General features: G+C 45.8%; 1 protein-coding gene across 1 annotated transcript in view; it reads right to left on the bottom strand.

The window, feature by feature from the left end:
* The window catches only part of Tnfrsf11b (TNF receptor superfamily member 11b), a 34,105-nt gene extending 27,208 nt beyond the window's left edge, over positions 1-6,897 (bottom strand). Inside the window, exons 1-3 of the mRNA XM_010619655.2 lie at positions 6,818-6,897; positions 4,635-4,926; positions 118-311 (exon numbers count right to left, since the gene is read on the bottom strand). Of these exons, the coding sequence (XP_010617957.1) occupies positions 118-311; positions 4,635-4,926; positions 6,818-6,897 (566 nt within the window). The remainder of the gene's footprint in view (positions 1-117; positions 312-4,634; positions 4,927-6,817) is intronic.
* Positions 6,898-17,027: the final 10,130 nt, after the last annotated feature.

The following is a 17,027-nucleotide window of genomic DNA, read 5'->3' as shown; positions in this document are numbered from 1 at the left end:
GGGCGGCTGCTGTCTCCCTTCCAGGCCCGGCGGCGGCCGGCTTGGGGGCTGCACCGCCCGGAACCCTGTGCCCTCCTTCGCCCCAGGCCCTGTGCTGTCTGAAGCAACTTTCCTAACAAGAGCTTCCTGGGCGCGCTGGCGCTCCGGGTCCTTAGAGCCGGACGGAATCGGCAGAGTCCAAACTCGCTGCCCGGTGCAGCAAAACCCCTGGAGCCCTTACTGTGTCTACCAGCGCTTTGACCCCGAAAGGACAGGCTCAGCTCCTGCACACCGAGCTGGCGCGCCCCTGAGAGGCCCAGGACAGCTCCCAACTGTGGACAGCAGCTAAGCGCTCTGTAGAAAGCGCTTCACACCCCACTCCTTGGATCTGATCACTTCTACTGGGAACTCAGGTTCTGAAGTTTTCATGCACTTCGTGGGTTGTAGCCTTTGGGTTGTCACCCAGACTCTGTTTACACAGGGCTGAAAAACATCCCCACGATGGCCCAGTGTCCCGAGCTGGGTCTCTCAGGGAGAGGAGGGAGGAGGTCAGGAAAAGCCCCACTGGAGGGCAAGTTCTGCAGCAGGGGGAGGAGTACCCTCCCCTCAAGAGGACATCGGCCTACCTGGAGTTCGAGGTGGAGCCAAGGATCAAACAGGAGATTCTTGGAATCAACAAATGGCAATTGGAAAAAAACTGACCTCACCCTTTGTGAATTCCAGGAGAAGGGGGTCACACTCAGCTTACTCTGCAGCCGGAGGATTCCTTAGGTGGACTGGGGAAAATGCAGGCCAGTGAGTAAGCTCAGCTGTGGGGCCCCCCACCAGCCCCTCGTATTTGGACTTCGGTTTGAGCTCAGGTGTACAGCCTGAGATATGAACACTCAGACTTAGGCCAAGACTCAAGGAAATCCAAGCTGTAGTTCTAAAGCCTATAAAAAGAGTTTCATTGCTTTTTCTGTTATAGTCATATTTTTCTAGGATGTTATTGAAGACATTTTTTTTTCTCTCAAAACAACATGTTGTCACTACGTGGAAGTTAAAACTTGGAGAAAACTGGTCAAGGAGTAAGTCCAGCAGGGTTAACCCTGGAAAAGTCCACATTACTCCAAGCCTGTTTCCTTCTTCCTAAAACTAAAATAAAACTGGATTTGCAGAAGGAAGAAGCAAACAGAAACTTTAAAAAAATTATAAACAAATGATCACAATCAAATACTTGTGAGTACAAAATCAAACGAGGCATGCAAAGTACCCAGTGCCCAGAAGAAATATTTCTTAAATTTTAGTTGTGCTGGTTCTGGAGGAGTAACAGAGGCGGGTCTTGGGGTTCAGGCACCCTCTGAACTCTCACTCCAGTTCTTTCCAGCACTGTGCCCTCCACGGACCTCACCTGCTTTGTCTCCATCTGGTTTCTTTTGCTTTGGGAATGGAATACTTTGATAGCCACTGCATAAGATTTTTAAGGGTTGTTCGAGGGTTGAATTAGGTAAAACATGTAAAGCACGCAAAACAGTGTCTTGCAGGTGGCACTCATTAAGCATTAGCACTTGCTGTGTTTATTACACAATATGAGATTCTTGGGATATTTATTTGAGTACAAGATAAGTCCAAGCTCCTGATGGCCGGAACTCTGCATGTTTCTGTGCCCACCCCCACCAAGCTTCTAGCTCAGCCTCTGATTTCCTGTAACTAGGCCATAAATAATGGACCGGTGATGGTGGCTCGGGGTGGTAATTAGTGGAAATCTGGAGACAGAGAGAGGTACCATTTATCTAGAATCACAGGGTAGACTGTGTATTGACCAAGTATCACAGAACCCAACCGTGGGCCGTTCATTAATCATGCACCCGCAGGAACCTGGCAGCGACCGTGAGTGATCGGTGATTTCATTTGTTCTATTTCTGGCCCAACCACCCAAACCCTGGGGTGTTCCCAGCTCTGCTTCGGAGGCAGCAGTTCATCTCAAAATTTAATTGGAACCTCGGGACTCCTCAGATGAACAGCAACCGGAAGTCTCCCTCCATCCACCTGAACAGTAACCGGAAGTCTTCTTCCATCCCCGAGGCAGAGTCAGTGACATCAAGTAAAGCATCCCGTAAATCGAATCTTTCTTTCTGGGCACCACACATGAGGGACACCAGCTTTCCAGGGGAGGCCTCATCCGATATACCCCATCTTCTCTTCCTAAAGTCCTTCAAACCAAGTCCCATGAGGAAAATGTTTTCAGTGCCAGCACCTCTGATCGTCCCTGACAACATACCTCGTGTCCCCTTTCCCCTACTCTAGCCACTGCTAGCAGCAAGGAGATGCCCTCTGAGTCCTGGGGTCTCCCTGGGGAGCGCACTTCCACCCGCAGCACCGTGGCTCACCCTGGGTACAGAAGGTCATTTGTAATCATGACAGTAGGGGAAGAGCTGGAGCTCAGTCAACACTTGATTTAGGTGATTGGGAGCCAAGGTGCACTCTAAGGTGACAAGGACTCTGAGGTGACCCATCCAGTGTCTGAAATCTTGTGCTTAAACTCCGTCACCTGAACACTAGAAATGGCTCCTTCTGAGGTTGTGTACATGAAAGGGTAGTAACTGGGAGAACTACAACACATTCCTTGTTATTTCACTGCTGCCCAAAAGTAGCTTTCAAAGAAGGAGCTGATGAAAGACAGAAACATTTGTGCAAATAGCTCATAGACCTTTCTTTATTATTGCTTGCTTGTTTCTTCATTAGCAGACCCAACTTTAACTGCATTAACATTCTAGACAACAATATTGACTATGGTCAGAACTGGGTGTGGACTTGGTTTTGAGGGAATAGTGTGGACAGGAAGGCCAGGTGTCCCGTGATTCACTTTCTGGTGGGACTGGTCACCAGTTCCTTAAGGATCTTCCTGAAAATGCCAGACGATGGATCAGTAACTGCTAGCTGGGATTACCCACTCAATGGTAAAGGGACTCGCTTATTCAAATAATGCTTTGTTTGAAAATTTCCTATTTGAATATCGTATAGATCTGTAAACAGGACTGCATATCCATGGAAAGAAGCTGCCAGGGGAGCCCTTTGAATGATTTTAAAGCCAAGCCTAAAAAATGAGCACTCGGTAGTGGAGGAGACGGTGAAGAAGTGGGGCCAGAGAGGCTTTTTTGTTTTTCTCCAAAGAACCACTGGAAGCCCTGGAAGGTTTAAGCAGCGTGTCTTAGTTCTGCCTGCTGTAATGAAACGTCACAGACTGAGTGACTCTCAGGCAGTAGAAATGTATTTCTCACACCTCTAAAAGCTGGAAGTAATAGATAGGTGTACTGGAGTCTGGAGAGAGCCTGGGTCACAGCAGGGTCCTTGTCCTTGTGTCCTCACAGGGAATAATGAGAGTTAGAGAGCTCTCTGGGTCTCCTTCATAGGGGACACTAATCCTATTCTTAAGGGCGCCATCCCATGACTTAATCAATTCCCCCAATGCCATCCTTCTAATGCCATCATGTTGGGGGTTAGTTTGCAGTAAGTGAATTTGAGGGGGCATTGCACAGTCTCTGGCAGGGCAATGTAATCTCTATAACTGCTCTGGGTGTGGTTTTCTGAAATTTACCCTGCCAACCTCTCAAGGTCATAGATCCAAACTCACACATGTAAGCAGATGCTCTCTCAAACTACAGATCACAGTGAAACCCTTGCTATCTGTGGACTAAGGAAGAGGCATAGATGAATGTGTGGCCTCTTCTGTCAATCACTCCAGTCACTGCAATGGGAATTTCTTGAGATCCAGATGTCCATCGAGTGCCTACATAGTCCCAAGAAATTGCTTTCTTCATTAAACAGCCACCCGCATCCCCGATAAGTGCTCACCCAAAGGCTTCTGAGCAGATAATTGTCTGTGTCAACATAGTGCTGAAGAATACTGCGTGCTTACTCTGGGTTCCACCTCACAATCCTTGACGGAGCCTGCTGGTATCTAGTGTTAATCCAGAATATTCTCAGAGAAGTGTGGGGCATGGCCCTGGAATCCCAGCACTCCAGGAGACAGAGGCAGGAGGATCACTAGTTGGAGTCCCATCTGGGGAACATAGCAAGACCTTGCCTTAAAATGAAAAAAAAAAATGCCAAATGTACCTCTGTGGGCAGACCCTGAGTACACACACACACACATACACATACACCATGATCTTATCGTCCATGAATTGTCTGGGCAATCTGTCTGCATCTGGCTAATGGAGACAGGGAGGACTAAGGGAACCCTTGAAACTATTCTTTTATAGATAATTAGAAGCTTATATTTGAGATTGTGTCCTCCTTTTGCTAAAACAAACCTCTAGATACAGAAGCTTTGAATGGGGCAGGTAGATTCTGGAGTGAAATGCTTCCTGAAACAAGAGTTATCTTCATGTGAGTATGGAGTTGAAGAGGGGAGGAAGCTGTTTAATGTTCCGTGAAGGACACCATTAACAAAACAGGAAAGAAATTCTATCTTAGCCCCTCCAAATTGCTCACCTGCTCAGAAAATATTCACTTAGCATCTATTGCATTCTGGGAATTATACTGAGTGCCCCTGCCATGGAAAGACAACATTCCACACTGTATTGAAACTCACAGTCAGGTGAGGAAGCAAGAATAACTGAAAGGACCTGAAGTGAACTCTTCAGAGGAGACAGCCAACGAGCAGTGGGTACCATGGGAGTTGCCAGGAAGGGTGACTTCAGCCTGGAGTCATAGGGCAGTGCTTCCCGAGAGAGAAAGAGCAGCTTTTCATCAGCCAGTGGAGGCAGCAGGAAGAGCGGGCGAGGGCCCAGGTGAGCAGTGTCAGGGGGACTCAGAGAGGCCCGACCAGCCCTCAGGGCCAGCTGCAGGGCGAGGACCAGGACCTGTCCCTGGACTCTGTGGAGGCAGGAAGCCACCGGTGTGCCTGGAGTGTGAGCAATTTGGTGGCATGTGAAGGGACCGGTTTTGATGATGGAAATGGAGCTGGAGAAGCAGGAGCAGCTCTGGCAGTCGTCACCCAACAGTCACCACTGAGCCTCAACCTCCTCCAAGAGAAGGTGTAGGTCCTGGCACCAGCCTCTGGAACTCTAGTGAAGTTGTTCCATGCCTCTGAGTTTTGTAGTTTGTCAGGTGGATAATCTAGTTACCTAGTGACTCTCTGCTTGCCTCTCTGGGACTCTAGGGGAACCAGATAATGCACGCATGGTACCCCATAGATTGGCGCAATTTGATGTTAAAATATTAAAAATGCCAGAGCTTAACAGGCAGATATACAACAAGAAGCATCTCTGACAAGCACCAACATAAAGCTTTTACATTTTTTTAAGTTTCTACATATTTTTGTGGGCACTGGATATTTACTGTTCTCTCAAAAAATGATCATGTCATTTTTGAGTGCTGGCAATTTGCAAAATGCTGCACAATTTCCCATGTGTTTACCTCCCTCCCATGTGCTCCATTCATATTCCCTTTGCACTAGGAAGAGGACAGGTTCCGGGTGGAATGCAAGGTCACCAGCCAGTGGACAGATGTGAGCCCAAAGGGTCTAATTCCAGGGTCTCAGCTCTTTACCAGTGCTCCTGCCTACAAAAAACAGGAGGATTTTCTAAGGCTAGAAGTCAGTTTTGTCACGAGAGCTGTTGTATATTCACCAGGTCTTCAGAGCAGTCAAGAGTTAAATGTAATGAAGCTTAGCTTCTCTCCTTAGACCAAATTGGCCATAGTTGCAAATACTTATTAGCAAGTGGTCCCCAGACAGCCATGCAGCGTGGACTCAGACCTTCATGAAATCACAGCTTTTGTCAGTTTGGGGAGGTCCTGAACACAGCGCGCGCAACAGGTCAATCAGAACCCCGCATGGTCCTATTCAGTAACAGAATGCAGCACAGCAGACCCTCGAGTTACAACAGGTCTGCCATACGGATAACTTGAGTTATGACCAGAATTTTGGTTTTAACTTATGACCAAAGTCTTGAGTTACAACCAGAATGCCAGCCACTTGTGCTTCCGGGTGGTCTCAGGTACAGACTTAACCCTTAAATTGTTTTGGAAGGAAAGTGACAAGTCTTTTCCTGTGTGGGGTTCCCTGAGAAAACCTGGGCCCACATCTCTCTGAAGACGCTGAGATCTGACTGTGTGCAGAGGAGAGACTCTGAAGGCTGTGTACAGGAGCCTGAGCCTTCAGTTGACCAGCGTGGGTTGCAACCAGCCCTCAGGAATAAATTGCGTTTGTAAGTCAAGGGTCCACTGTATAGTGCTTCCACCACACAAACAAGCATCCCTTTGGTTTTAGTTTTTATTAGTCCACATTTGCAGCGAGTGATTGCATCCCTCGTGGGGAGTTGGTACATGCACATAGATACCTTAACTCCTTTTCCTTCCCCTCCGCCATCTTTTGGTGCCTTTCTCTCTCGCCAAAGTTCTCAGCCCTGTTGCCTATTATCTTTTATTTTGCTCATTAATTTATTTATACTCAGGGTTTCTCATATAAGAGAAGCCCTGCGATGTTGAAGCTTGTGTGTCTGAACAGTATGGTGCCTCCATTTTCCTACGTCTGACTCACATTGGTCCTCTACAGCAGAGTGTTTTTGTAACCAGAGGTAGAATACAAGGTGCAAAACTCAAATCTAGGGCATCAGTTCAAAAGTGAAGAGGGAATAAACATGGCTATACTCTGTATTCAGACAAAGTTGTAAAGAAAATCTTAGTTTAACATCATTTAATGAGACAAACACCAAGAAATAAGATTTTATTGGGCTTGGAAGGCCACAAAGCCTTAGTAATTATGTCAAACGGTTCTTCACCCCCAATCCCTAAGGACCAATCACTGCTCACCCACAGATGCTCTGGCCAGACATGAGCCATGCACACCCACAATTTGACCAGCAAGAGTCCATGAACCTCCACGACGCTAAGTGGCCAGGCTTCTAGTCTTGCAGGTCTGATTGCGGCCATGTCTGCTGAAATGCCAGTGTTCACCCAAGAACCTCAGTTACATCCAAGGACTTGTTGAGCTTAGGTCCATCTGACCATGGTGTCCAAAAAGTCACTGTGCCTGCGCTGAAGACTTTCAAAATGAGTCCCAGACTCCAGGAGAATGCAGAGCGAGTGAGTGGGCAGGAAGATGAGTGTGCTGGGGAGGAGAGAGAGGCAGCGGCTGGCGCTGGAGGAGAACAAAGGACGCAGGAATAAGAAGCAATCTGACTTCTGTCCCGGCACTTCCTCCTCAGGCATGTGAAGTGGCCTGTGAAGGTTCCAGTTTCTGTGGGCGCCACACGGCACGGGTTGAGATCCGGAATCTGAGCACCATGCAACCTGAGAACGGCCAAGGTCACCGTCCGGCTTTTCGTAGGAAGGACGTTAGCTGTGCTTTGATTTCTTCTCTCAAAAGATGCATTGCTCCTGCCCGCCAGAAAGAGTTCCAGGAAAGGCCAAGGCACCCTTGAACTTCCAGGGCAGAGCGGTTCGTACGGTGGCACCGGGGATGTGGCGAGAGTGCTTTCTGGGCAAGAGAAAGCCTCACCGCCGGAGTTTTCAAATCCGTCAACACCGTGGGTCATCTGCCCAGAAAAGCGTACTTGGGCTCATGCAAACCCCGCTTTCCACCCCAGAAGGTTCGCAACTGCAGCTCCAGTGGCGAGACCCATTTGGTAGAAGGAAACTTTTTGATGCTCGGTGTTACAGATGCTTGTACCTGGGTTAAGGGTGATATTGTTACATCGCCACCTACCGTATTTCAACATTTATCTTCCTAGGATCAGAATGCTGGAGGTTCGGGGTTGTATAAGTGAAAGTTACTTTCTTCTCACCAGTGAGCACATCGCTTTTGCTGGGCAAGTCTGTAAAAGGGCTCACCCTTGAGAGAGTGCGCTCCCGGGACAGCTCAGCTTGCCGGGCAGCTGACTTTGCTTGGCAGGTGTAGGAGGTGTGATTGAGTCATTCCAGAATCTCAAAGGGGTATTTGTTAGAGGGAGTAGCACACAGTGACTGATCCGGAGTGCCTGGGTTCCAAACAACCTGGTACTTACCACGGTTCCCCTTTGAAGGGAGCTCTGCCCTCCTGGGTGGCGGTTAGGTGCAGAGAGATGAAAGGAAGGCAAAAGCAGAAGACGCTCCACTAGCAAGTGCAGTGGGAAGCATGAAAGAGGGGGTTTTGTAACCTTTTATTCTTTTAAACAAATGTAAGATAAGACTCGGTTATCACAGGAGGAAGATCTGGCAGGCACTCGAGATCTTTAGAGGCTAAAAATAAGGAAGCCGAGTGGTCAGCAGCTGAAGCTTCAAGCTACACTGCTTGTCTCTGAATCTGGCTGTGTCATTTCATTCCCCTGTGCCTCAGTTTCTCTAACCAGAAATGGAAAAGTTAATAACAGTATCTGCTTCTTAAGACTGTTGTGTTAATGAGAAAATACATGCAAGGCACTTAAAAGAATGCCTGACAGGCCATAGGCTCTCTGCAAACTGGCTCTTATCTACAGTAAAGTTCACCACTGAATTAGTTTCGAATGATTGGACCTTGTGCTGTGTTATGTGGTTGTCAGGGTCATATAATTTTAAAGAAGTTTTCTGCTACAGTTAGTACCTATTTCATGTACAAGTTAGATATGCAAAACCCAAACTCTCCCAGAAACCCTGGAAGGTAAGTCAGCTAGTACATAAGTATTCCCAAGTGTCTGGGAAGCATTCAGCCCTGTGCTAGGACCTGTGCAGTCTACCACACCGGTGGGTGTCCGTGTGTCTTCTGTCTGTCTGTCTTGTCTCGTCATCAGAGCTTGCTGTCCTGTTAATGCACCTTACAAAATGTTTCAAAATACCGTAGCACTGGCAGTCAGAAGGCATAATGCTGTAAGTATGGTAAAAAGTCACTGGAAGTTCAGAGACTCGCTTGAGTGCATTGCAGTGAGGTGGGAACCCATCTACAAAGACTTCTTGAAAGAACAGAACTCTGAAAAATGAGCAAGTCTGTGCAAGGCACATATGAGGAGGAAAAGGAATTCGAGGCATGAGAGAAAGCAATTGAAGGCTCAGGGTTGGAGGACATGGGATGGATGAGTTCTCAGACTGGTAGAAAAGCAGGTGCTGCAGAGCAGGTCGTTCCAGCAGAGGAGGTGCCTGAAGCAGAGAGAAAACCCAGTCACTGGTGCTGAGGCCTTCAGAGAGGGAAGGGGCTGCAGGCAATGTGTGCAAGGCTTTGAATGCTAAGTGCAGGTGGGCAGCAGCGCCTAAAAACGTGCTTGAGCACAGTCAGACCCAAGCCGAAGGAATCACCGGTGTACTATTTATTTCTTTGAAAAGCATCGTCTCTCGGTTTATTTTATTCTATCCCGAGGAGGAAGCTGTGCAGTACAGAGGACAGCCAGTACGAGCCTCACCTGTAGCTGTGTCATCCCCACGGCTCTCAGAATAACAATCTAGAAACTTTCCTGTTCCTGACAGAAAGGGATTAGGAAGAGGCCCAGGCAGTGGGGGTCAGCAGGGGCTCCTGCCACTTGGAAGAAAAACACTGGTTTGGAAACTGACTCTGCTCTGGTTCCAAACTCTGACAACAGTCTAAATAAGAAATCATGTCCTTATTCATAAATATACCTATATTGTCATCATCACTTCGAAGACACACTCTCGATTTATAACGTAAGCCATAAGGCAAAATCTAACATTTGCACAGTGCTTTTTGAGTTCACAAATCGCCCTTTGATCTTTTCATCTTTAGCCTTCCTCATACATTAAGGTTGAGCAAGTTCGGGAGGTTCAAATATGATTGATATCCCCATCACAGAGCCCAGGAAGTGAAGACTCAGAGAGGCCAGTGACCAGTCCAAGGCGGTGGCGCAATTTTGAAGATATGGACCCACAATGAAAGCAAGAGCAAACTCCAGATTCCTTGAAAACTTCCATGGCCCATCCTACTCTGATGGCTGTTGAACTTCATTGAAACCTTTATCCCCCATTTGAAAGTAAACTGGCAATGACTCATGGGCTACAGGGTAGATTTATGTGAAGCCTGTGGAAGGGGGCCAAGAGGGAAGACTCCCAGCGGCAGATCTGACTCAGAGCTGGCCCTCTGCAGGAGCAGACACTGGTGAACAGCAGGGGGGACTCGGCCACACCGACTTGGCTGTGACACATGTTGGACTTTGTGGATTTCTTGGCCTGCCTTCGACTCTCCCATCTTCCACTTTTCACTCCCAGGCCAGAGGAGAAGCGAGCCTGACCCTGCAGCCCTACCTGGTCTGGCTGCCCCCCTGTACACACACACATCTGCGTCACGGCGGTGTTGGCTGTGGTGCCAGGGTGGCTGGACTTGCGACTGTCCTTGAGCAGCTATTATTTCTTCCTAATAGTTTTTTGACCTTTGAAACCAAGAGAAGGTTATTTTTGCTTAGAGAGGCCTCAAGATTTCAATGGGAGTTTGGGCTTTGGGTGTTTGTAATGTCCTACTCAGTTCCTTGGAATGAAAAGAGTCCGAGCTGTTTTCCAAGAGATGTTTTGCAAGTTGGCTTGTCAGCTAGTGGGCCTTCACTTCAGCTGCAGCTCTCCAAGCCCTGCTAGTCTAAAAAAGGCAGGGAAACAAGACATCCCCTGTTCTTTTGCATTACCTAAGAGCCCATACTTGAACAAGACAGGGGTGGGTGCAGATTGTGGCACTCATACAGGAATATTGAGAAAGAGTTGCTGTCTCCAGCCTTGTAATGTCAATGTTTGAGTTTAATCTGCTTGGGCGCCACAGCCAACTCCCAGTGAGAGAAGTCACTGCCTTGGAAGGGGGTGGGGGAAGCCCGTGCTGAGCACCAGTCTGTGCATCCAAGAGGGTATCCTTGTGTACACCAGGGAGCAGTGATGTGCTCCTCAAATGGTACTTCCGGTTCACACCCAGATGTTTAGCTGAGCGAATGGACTGTGTTCATCACGAAGGCCGCAATGAAAACAATCCCTTTACCTGGAGGGTCTTTTACCCAACACATTCGTCTTTTAAAAACAGTTTTATTGAGGTATAATTAATGTACAGAGAACTGCAAATATCCAGGGCATACAACTTGATAAGTTTTGATCTATGCAAAACCTTGAGATACCACGGCCCCAACCAAGACAATAAGCATATCCAGCACCTCCCAAAGTTTCTCATTTCCCTTTGTTTCTGTAGCAGGAACATATGACAAACATATGATAAACTATCTTTTTACCAAATTATGAACTTACTTGAATGTGCAATTTTGACAATTATGCTACTATGTTAATGGATCCACAGAGCTCACCCATTGAGTATAACCAAAACTTCCTGTCAGTTGACCTACTTCCTACTTTTCCACCTGTTGGCCACTGGAAACACTACTGCATTTTCTACTTCTATGAATTTGACCACTATCAGTTCTTCATATAAGCGGGATCAGCAGTAGCAGTATTGGATCTTCTGTGATTGGTTTACCCCTTTCATTTTTTCACGCAGTCAACAAATGCAAGAATCTTCTATTTGACCAGTATTGGGTGAGAATATGTCAGAGTTCACATACTCAAGGAATTAATTATTCAGTGGGGAGACAGATCAGTTACAGGAGGAAACAAGGTATAAAACACAAACGCAGAGTACCAAAAGGAGATAGTATGCCCAGGGACACCAAGTCAAGTCAAGCTTACACAACAAACAGGAAATCTACTGAACTCCAGCCCAAGAGTTTCTGAATAAAATGATGGAGATAATCGAAACTACCATTTATAGAACATTCTTTAAAGTCAGGGTCTTTGACATATATCACCAAGGAACAGGAAACTGAGATTCATAAACTTGCCCAAGTTTACAGAACAAATAAATGTCAGAGCTGGGACTGGGTACTGTGCCACTAACGTTCCTGCATACTAAGGTCAGCTCTTGATTAATGTGTCAATTCTTTATGGCTTCCCACTCCTCCCCTATCTTTAATTCCAATGTCATTCATTAATCAACTCAAGGAGCACCCTTTCGACATGTTCTGCTACCTTTATAGTGCTGTTTACCACTGGTCACAATTGACAATACAATTCATCAATTTTAAGATGCCCCTTTTATTTGTATTTTTACTTCTCTGGAGATGCATCCAAATACCCACGGGATGGCAGAGCTTGTGATACTCCTTCCACTGTTCATACACAAAAACGACGCTGCATTTTTTGGAAGGACGGCTCCTGAAACCCCCCCAACAATGTACCATGTTATTTCTGTGGCACTGTTTATCGTCTCTCTTTCCCTAATACTCTAGGGGCTCCAGGAGGGTGTGGCTTTTGCCCACCTTTCCATTTTTGTATGTACCATCACTTGTTGAACAAATTGGTAACTAAATAGATACGGAGTGCCTGCTACATGTTGGAAGGTGTACAAAGTGCCAGATAAGAGAGAGGAATAAAATAGATATTATTCTTGTTTTCCTGAAGTACATAAATGAGTGTGTGATTTATGTTGGGGTTGAAAGGAGTTAAAGTATTCGAAGTGCTATGGTGTGAATACAGCTGAGGTGTTCTCCAAGTTTAGATGGGAAATTTTCCAGAGAAATGGCATCCAATCTGGGCGTGGTGGCACACACCTGCAATCCCAGCACTCAGAGGCTGAGGCAGGAGGATCACTGTGAGCTCGAGACCAGCCTGGGCTACATAGTGAGTTCCAGTTCAGTCTCAACTACATAGTAAGACTGTGTCTCAAAAAAAAGAAAAAAGAAAAAAGAAAGAAATGGTATTGGAGTTGACAGCAGAAGATGAAGCCACAATCCTGGGTATGGTGGCTCACACCTGTAATCCCAGCACTAGGGAGGCTGAGGCAGGAGGATTGCTGTGAGTTCGAGACCAGCGTGGGCTACACAGTGATTTCCAGTTCAGTATCAACTACATAGTGAGACCCTGTGTCAAAAAACCAAAAAAAAAAAAAAAAAAAAAAAAAAAAAGAAAAGAAAAAAGAAGAAAATGAAGGCACTAAATCTAGGACTCCAGACCATTATGATGCCCAGCACACACAATAGTCAATTTTGATCATCTTAATCCAAAGTATTTTCTGTTGCAACAATGTACGGTACTTGCTTTGCACAGCCTTTTCTTTTTCTTCTCTATTCTGTATCACAAACTCATTGATTTCCTTCTGAAATAGGAAGAACCTTGGATTAGGAGCTAGCTGGCCCGGGAAGTCATTCCAACTCGCCTTTCCTTTATAAGCTGGGGAAGTCACATCAATTCTCCAGTCCACTATCTTTACCTGTACCTTGAACTGTTAACACCAGAATGCAATAATTATTAGTTCATTTTTCACAGAACTTCTTGAAAAGCTACTATGTGCTAAAAAGCTAAATTTTCTGTAGGGCATAGGAGCAATCAAGATAAAATGCCATGGTCTATTCATTTAGGTGTTAAACCTCCTGAGAAGACAGTCATTTGATTGCTTCAATAAATTCAGCATCGAATCCCCTTGCTTCTGAGTCTGCGGTTACTATTATTATCTTTCAAAGTCAGTCTCATACTAGCACCCCTGCTTCCCAGCAGAAGCCACTGAATCTGCCCCCTCCAGCAGATGGTGCCAAGGGTCCACATCACACAGATGCTGTTGTGTTGAATTTTAGTGCTAATGAAGGTGATGCAGATCTGAAAACCTAAGTCTTTTTAAAAAATAATAATTGTATGCCAAGGTACTATCGGAACAGAAAGCCAGGCCTAGTTTATTCCGCCTGAGCAGGGGGAGTGTGGGTGATGAAGGAAGGGTCTAAGGGTCTGTTGAAAGTGACTTTCTACAGCACTGATGTGTGGGCTGAATTTTGAAGGGCCAGGCGGGTATATTACATGGGACGTCTTCCACCGAAAGACACAAACCACTCACTCTAGGTCGACTGAATAAGTGCAGCCGCAGTTCCACTTAAAATGAAGAAGAGAGGCAGGGAAATCCCAAGAACAAGTAGAATTTCTGAGGCTCAAAGAGCCCCTGAAGATTCAGGCTCTTTCCCCCTCTCTGCTGTTCCCCTGAGAATGTGAGGTTTTGTTCTTAAGATTTCCACTCAGGGTGGCAAGACGGCGGTCAAATCTTCGGCATAGTATTTTTATACAACTGTATAAAAAATAACTAAAAGGGATTAACTTTTCTCTTTACCAAAGGGAAATAAAGCACTCTTCTTACCCGAGGTTTCCCCTCTCTCACCCCAGTCTCAGCGGATTCGTCTTCAGCTCCTGCTGATGGTACTCGGCCTTTCTGTCTCTGATTTAGTGTAAAGTGTAGGCTTTCCTAAGAAGTGCGTGTGTGAAGGGTAGGAGGGTAGGTGGGGTGACTGTGGGGTCCAACACCATCTCCCCAAACAGGAAAGGACGGATCAGGGAGGGACTGATGGACCTCACTTTCAGAACCTGGCCCAGAGCTTTGCTGTCTGGACTAAGGGCATGAAATTGATCTTTGTGGATGGCAAAATCATTATAATGGAAACGGAAAATCAATAGCAGGTCAAGCAAGTGAGTGGTAAAATCTGCGTCTTTCCAGGCCATGAGCAGATTGTTTAAAATATTTAATTTTGTCACTTGAATGGGTGGCTGTTCTAGTGGGTAGTTAAACTGAAATACTAATTCAACACCAGCAAAGACCTTGGTGATATTTTCTAAGCCATGTGTAATTTTGTAGCAGTCATATAATCTAAAAGCAAATTAGGGAGAAAGCCGAGTTAAATGGAAGTGAAATGGAAATCTTTCATGTTTAGGAAATGCAAGTTTACTGAAAAGGCCACGTGTGGGGTTTTGATGCAAACAACAGAATGTAAGGTGACTTCTAGGAGATGGAAACTTTTAGTACAGCCTAATAAAGTACTTACTGTTGGTTGATTGTATGGAAACTCACAAGAAGGCAGAAGAGGACACCAAATTTGTCTATTTAAAAAATCAACTATCTACACAAGCAGACATTAACTCTGAAAAATGAAAAGCTTCATTTGCCTTTCCCACAACTACAAACAAAATGGAAAGCCATGTGGTGGTGTTCTGACTATAACAATGACAATGAAAAGAGCAGTACTTATCTACTGAAAGAAGAAAATGGGTCAATTTTGAGAAGGGGGTATATTATAAATGATTTCTACAAAATAATGCAGGGAGATTTTGAAATCAGTATGAACTTATCACAGGATACAGATCCTCCAAAGTGACTTTTATCTGTGTCCTTTTGAGCCTGGCCAGTCCTTGTGCAGAATGATGAAAGCTTTGCCCAAAAAATGGAAAACCTGAGACATGAACATGGGATTAGTTCCCACTGTTCTTGGCTTGGATGAGGTTGCTCCATTTTTTAAATGATTGGGAGGATTTCACTCCAACCACAATTTGTTTCCAGTGGCTTCTTCATCTGGAGTTCTAGTCTTCGCCTCCACTGCCCCCGGCCTTCCTTGTGTGCACGATCCTGCCACTCACAGCAACAAGTCCGTGAGGGACCAGCGGAGCCAGCCAGCTACAGTTGCTTCCCACATCACAGTTTCTTCTGCTGTGTGTCCAGGCAGGTGTCACGCTCCACCTGGAGTAGACGCAGTCTTTTGTGGAGTCCTTAGATCCTTTGATTGACCAACTACATAGTGCCTCATGGGGTCCCGCATTCCCTTAGCATTTCCGAAGGTCGTAATGTTGTTATGCGCCTCTTTTGACGTATTCAGTCAGACCTTCCTGGAATCTGGACTCGAGGGACCGAGAAGGCTTTACTCATACTCAGAGGTCTGTTGTTGGGCTTGGAGTGGAGTCTCGCAAAATACCTCGAAACGCTTATTTGAGGAATTTCAGTGGCCAAGTCCGGTTCGGAACCACTGGTTTATTGGAACTCATAAATTTCTCATTGAAAAGAAAGAGAAAATCAGGGATCTATTGCATTTGACTAGCGTGATATTTGCCATATGGCCACACTGAAAATTGGCCTATCCCTTCAGAGGTCAACTTCCTGGCTTGAGGTCTCTGATCTGCTCAGGCCTGTGAGTCAAATTAGGTAGCTTTTCCTTGCCTCGGTTTACTTCCTGTGCCCTGAGTATAACAGTAACAATAACAATGCCCACAGTAATCTGGGATTAAGTTGTTTTATACTGAAGATCAAATTCTCATATGATACTTGCTGACAGACCAACATGACCAACAAATTAATCCCTGCTCTGGCTTCTTAGAGGCTCAAATTGGAAGTCAAACAGTACTCTGGACTTAAAAATAGAGATATGTGAATGGCTATAAACAAAGGCATTGGGTTTGGTAGATGGACCATGACAATTAGGTTATTTTTAGGTCCTTGATACTATAAATGTTGCACCATGCTTTAATATAAATAATTATGCTGGCCTTGAACATGCCCGTGTTGCCATTGATGTCATCAGTAAAACCCTAAGGGGCCATAAAATGGCATCTAGGAATTGCTGGCTTAGATAGATAAGGGTGGCATTATTTTCTACAAGGTAGAAACATCTGGGGTTGTATTATCCCATAAGATTAAGAATGCATTTATTGCAACAAGATGGATGACAAAAAAGACAGGTATTTCATTTTGCTTAGCTTTGCTTTTTAAGTTTTTGGTTTGTTTGTTTTTTGTTTTGTTTTGCTTTTGGAGGGGATACCAGGAATCAAACTCAGGTCCTTGCACTTGCAAGGCAGACAGTGGAACCACTGAGTTAAATCCCCAGCCCTGCTTTGCTTTTTAAATAGGGTCTTGCTATGTATTTTGGGCTGGCCTCAAACTCCCTCAGTAGCCCAAGCTGGCCTTGAACTCTCTGTGATCCTCCTGCCTCAGCCTCCTGAGTGCTGGGATTACAGACATGCACCACTATGCCTACCCCCTCTTTTGAGACAAAATAATTATTTGAAACAGATATTTCATTAGAGCCCTTAGTCAACATAGATAAATCAGATATTCAGTGTAGATCTTTCTTCTGTGCTGTGGGCTTTTCTCTTTTAATTCTTGCAAGTAAGAGTAGGACATAGTCATGTTTGCAGGGCTTGGGCATTCCTGATAGTCCCGATTGGCCCTGGGTCAGATGCTGTTCTAGGGATGGTGATTCCATGTGCCCAAGGCCTTTGGCAAGTATCCTCTTGCAGTGACGCCAGATTGGAGGTGGAGTTATCAGAATCTCTGTAACTAAAAT

The sequence above is a fragment of the Fukomys damarensis genome, unplaced genomic scaffold (assembly GCF_012274545.1).
Source record: "Fukomys damarensis isolate Sample0158 unplaced genomic scaffold, DMR_v1.0_HiC HiC_scaffold_5, whole genome shotgun sequence".
NCBI lineage: Eukaryota > Metazoa > Chordata > Mammalia > Rodentia > Bathyergidae > Fukomys > Fukomys damarensis.
Note: the sequence above shows the minus strand (reverse complement) of the source record. Positions and strands in the feature narration are given on the sequence as shown.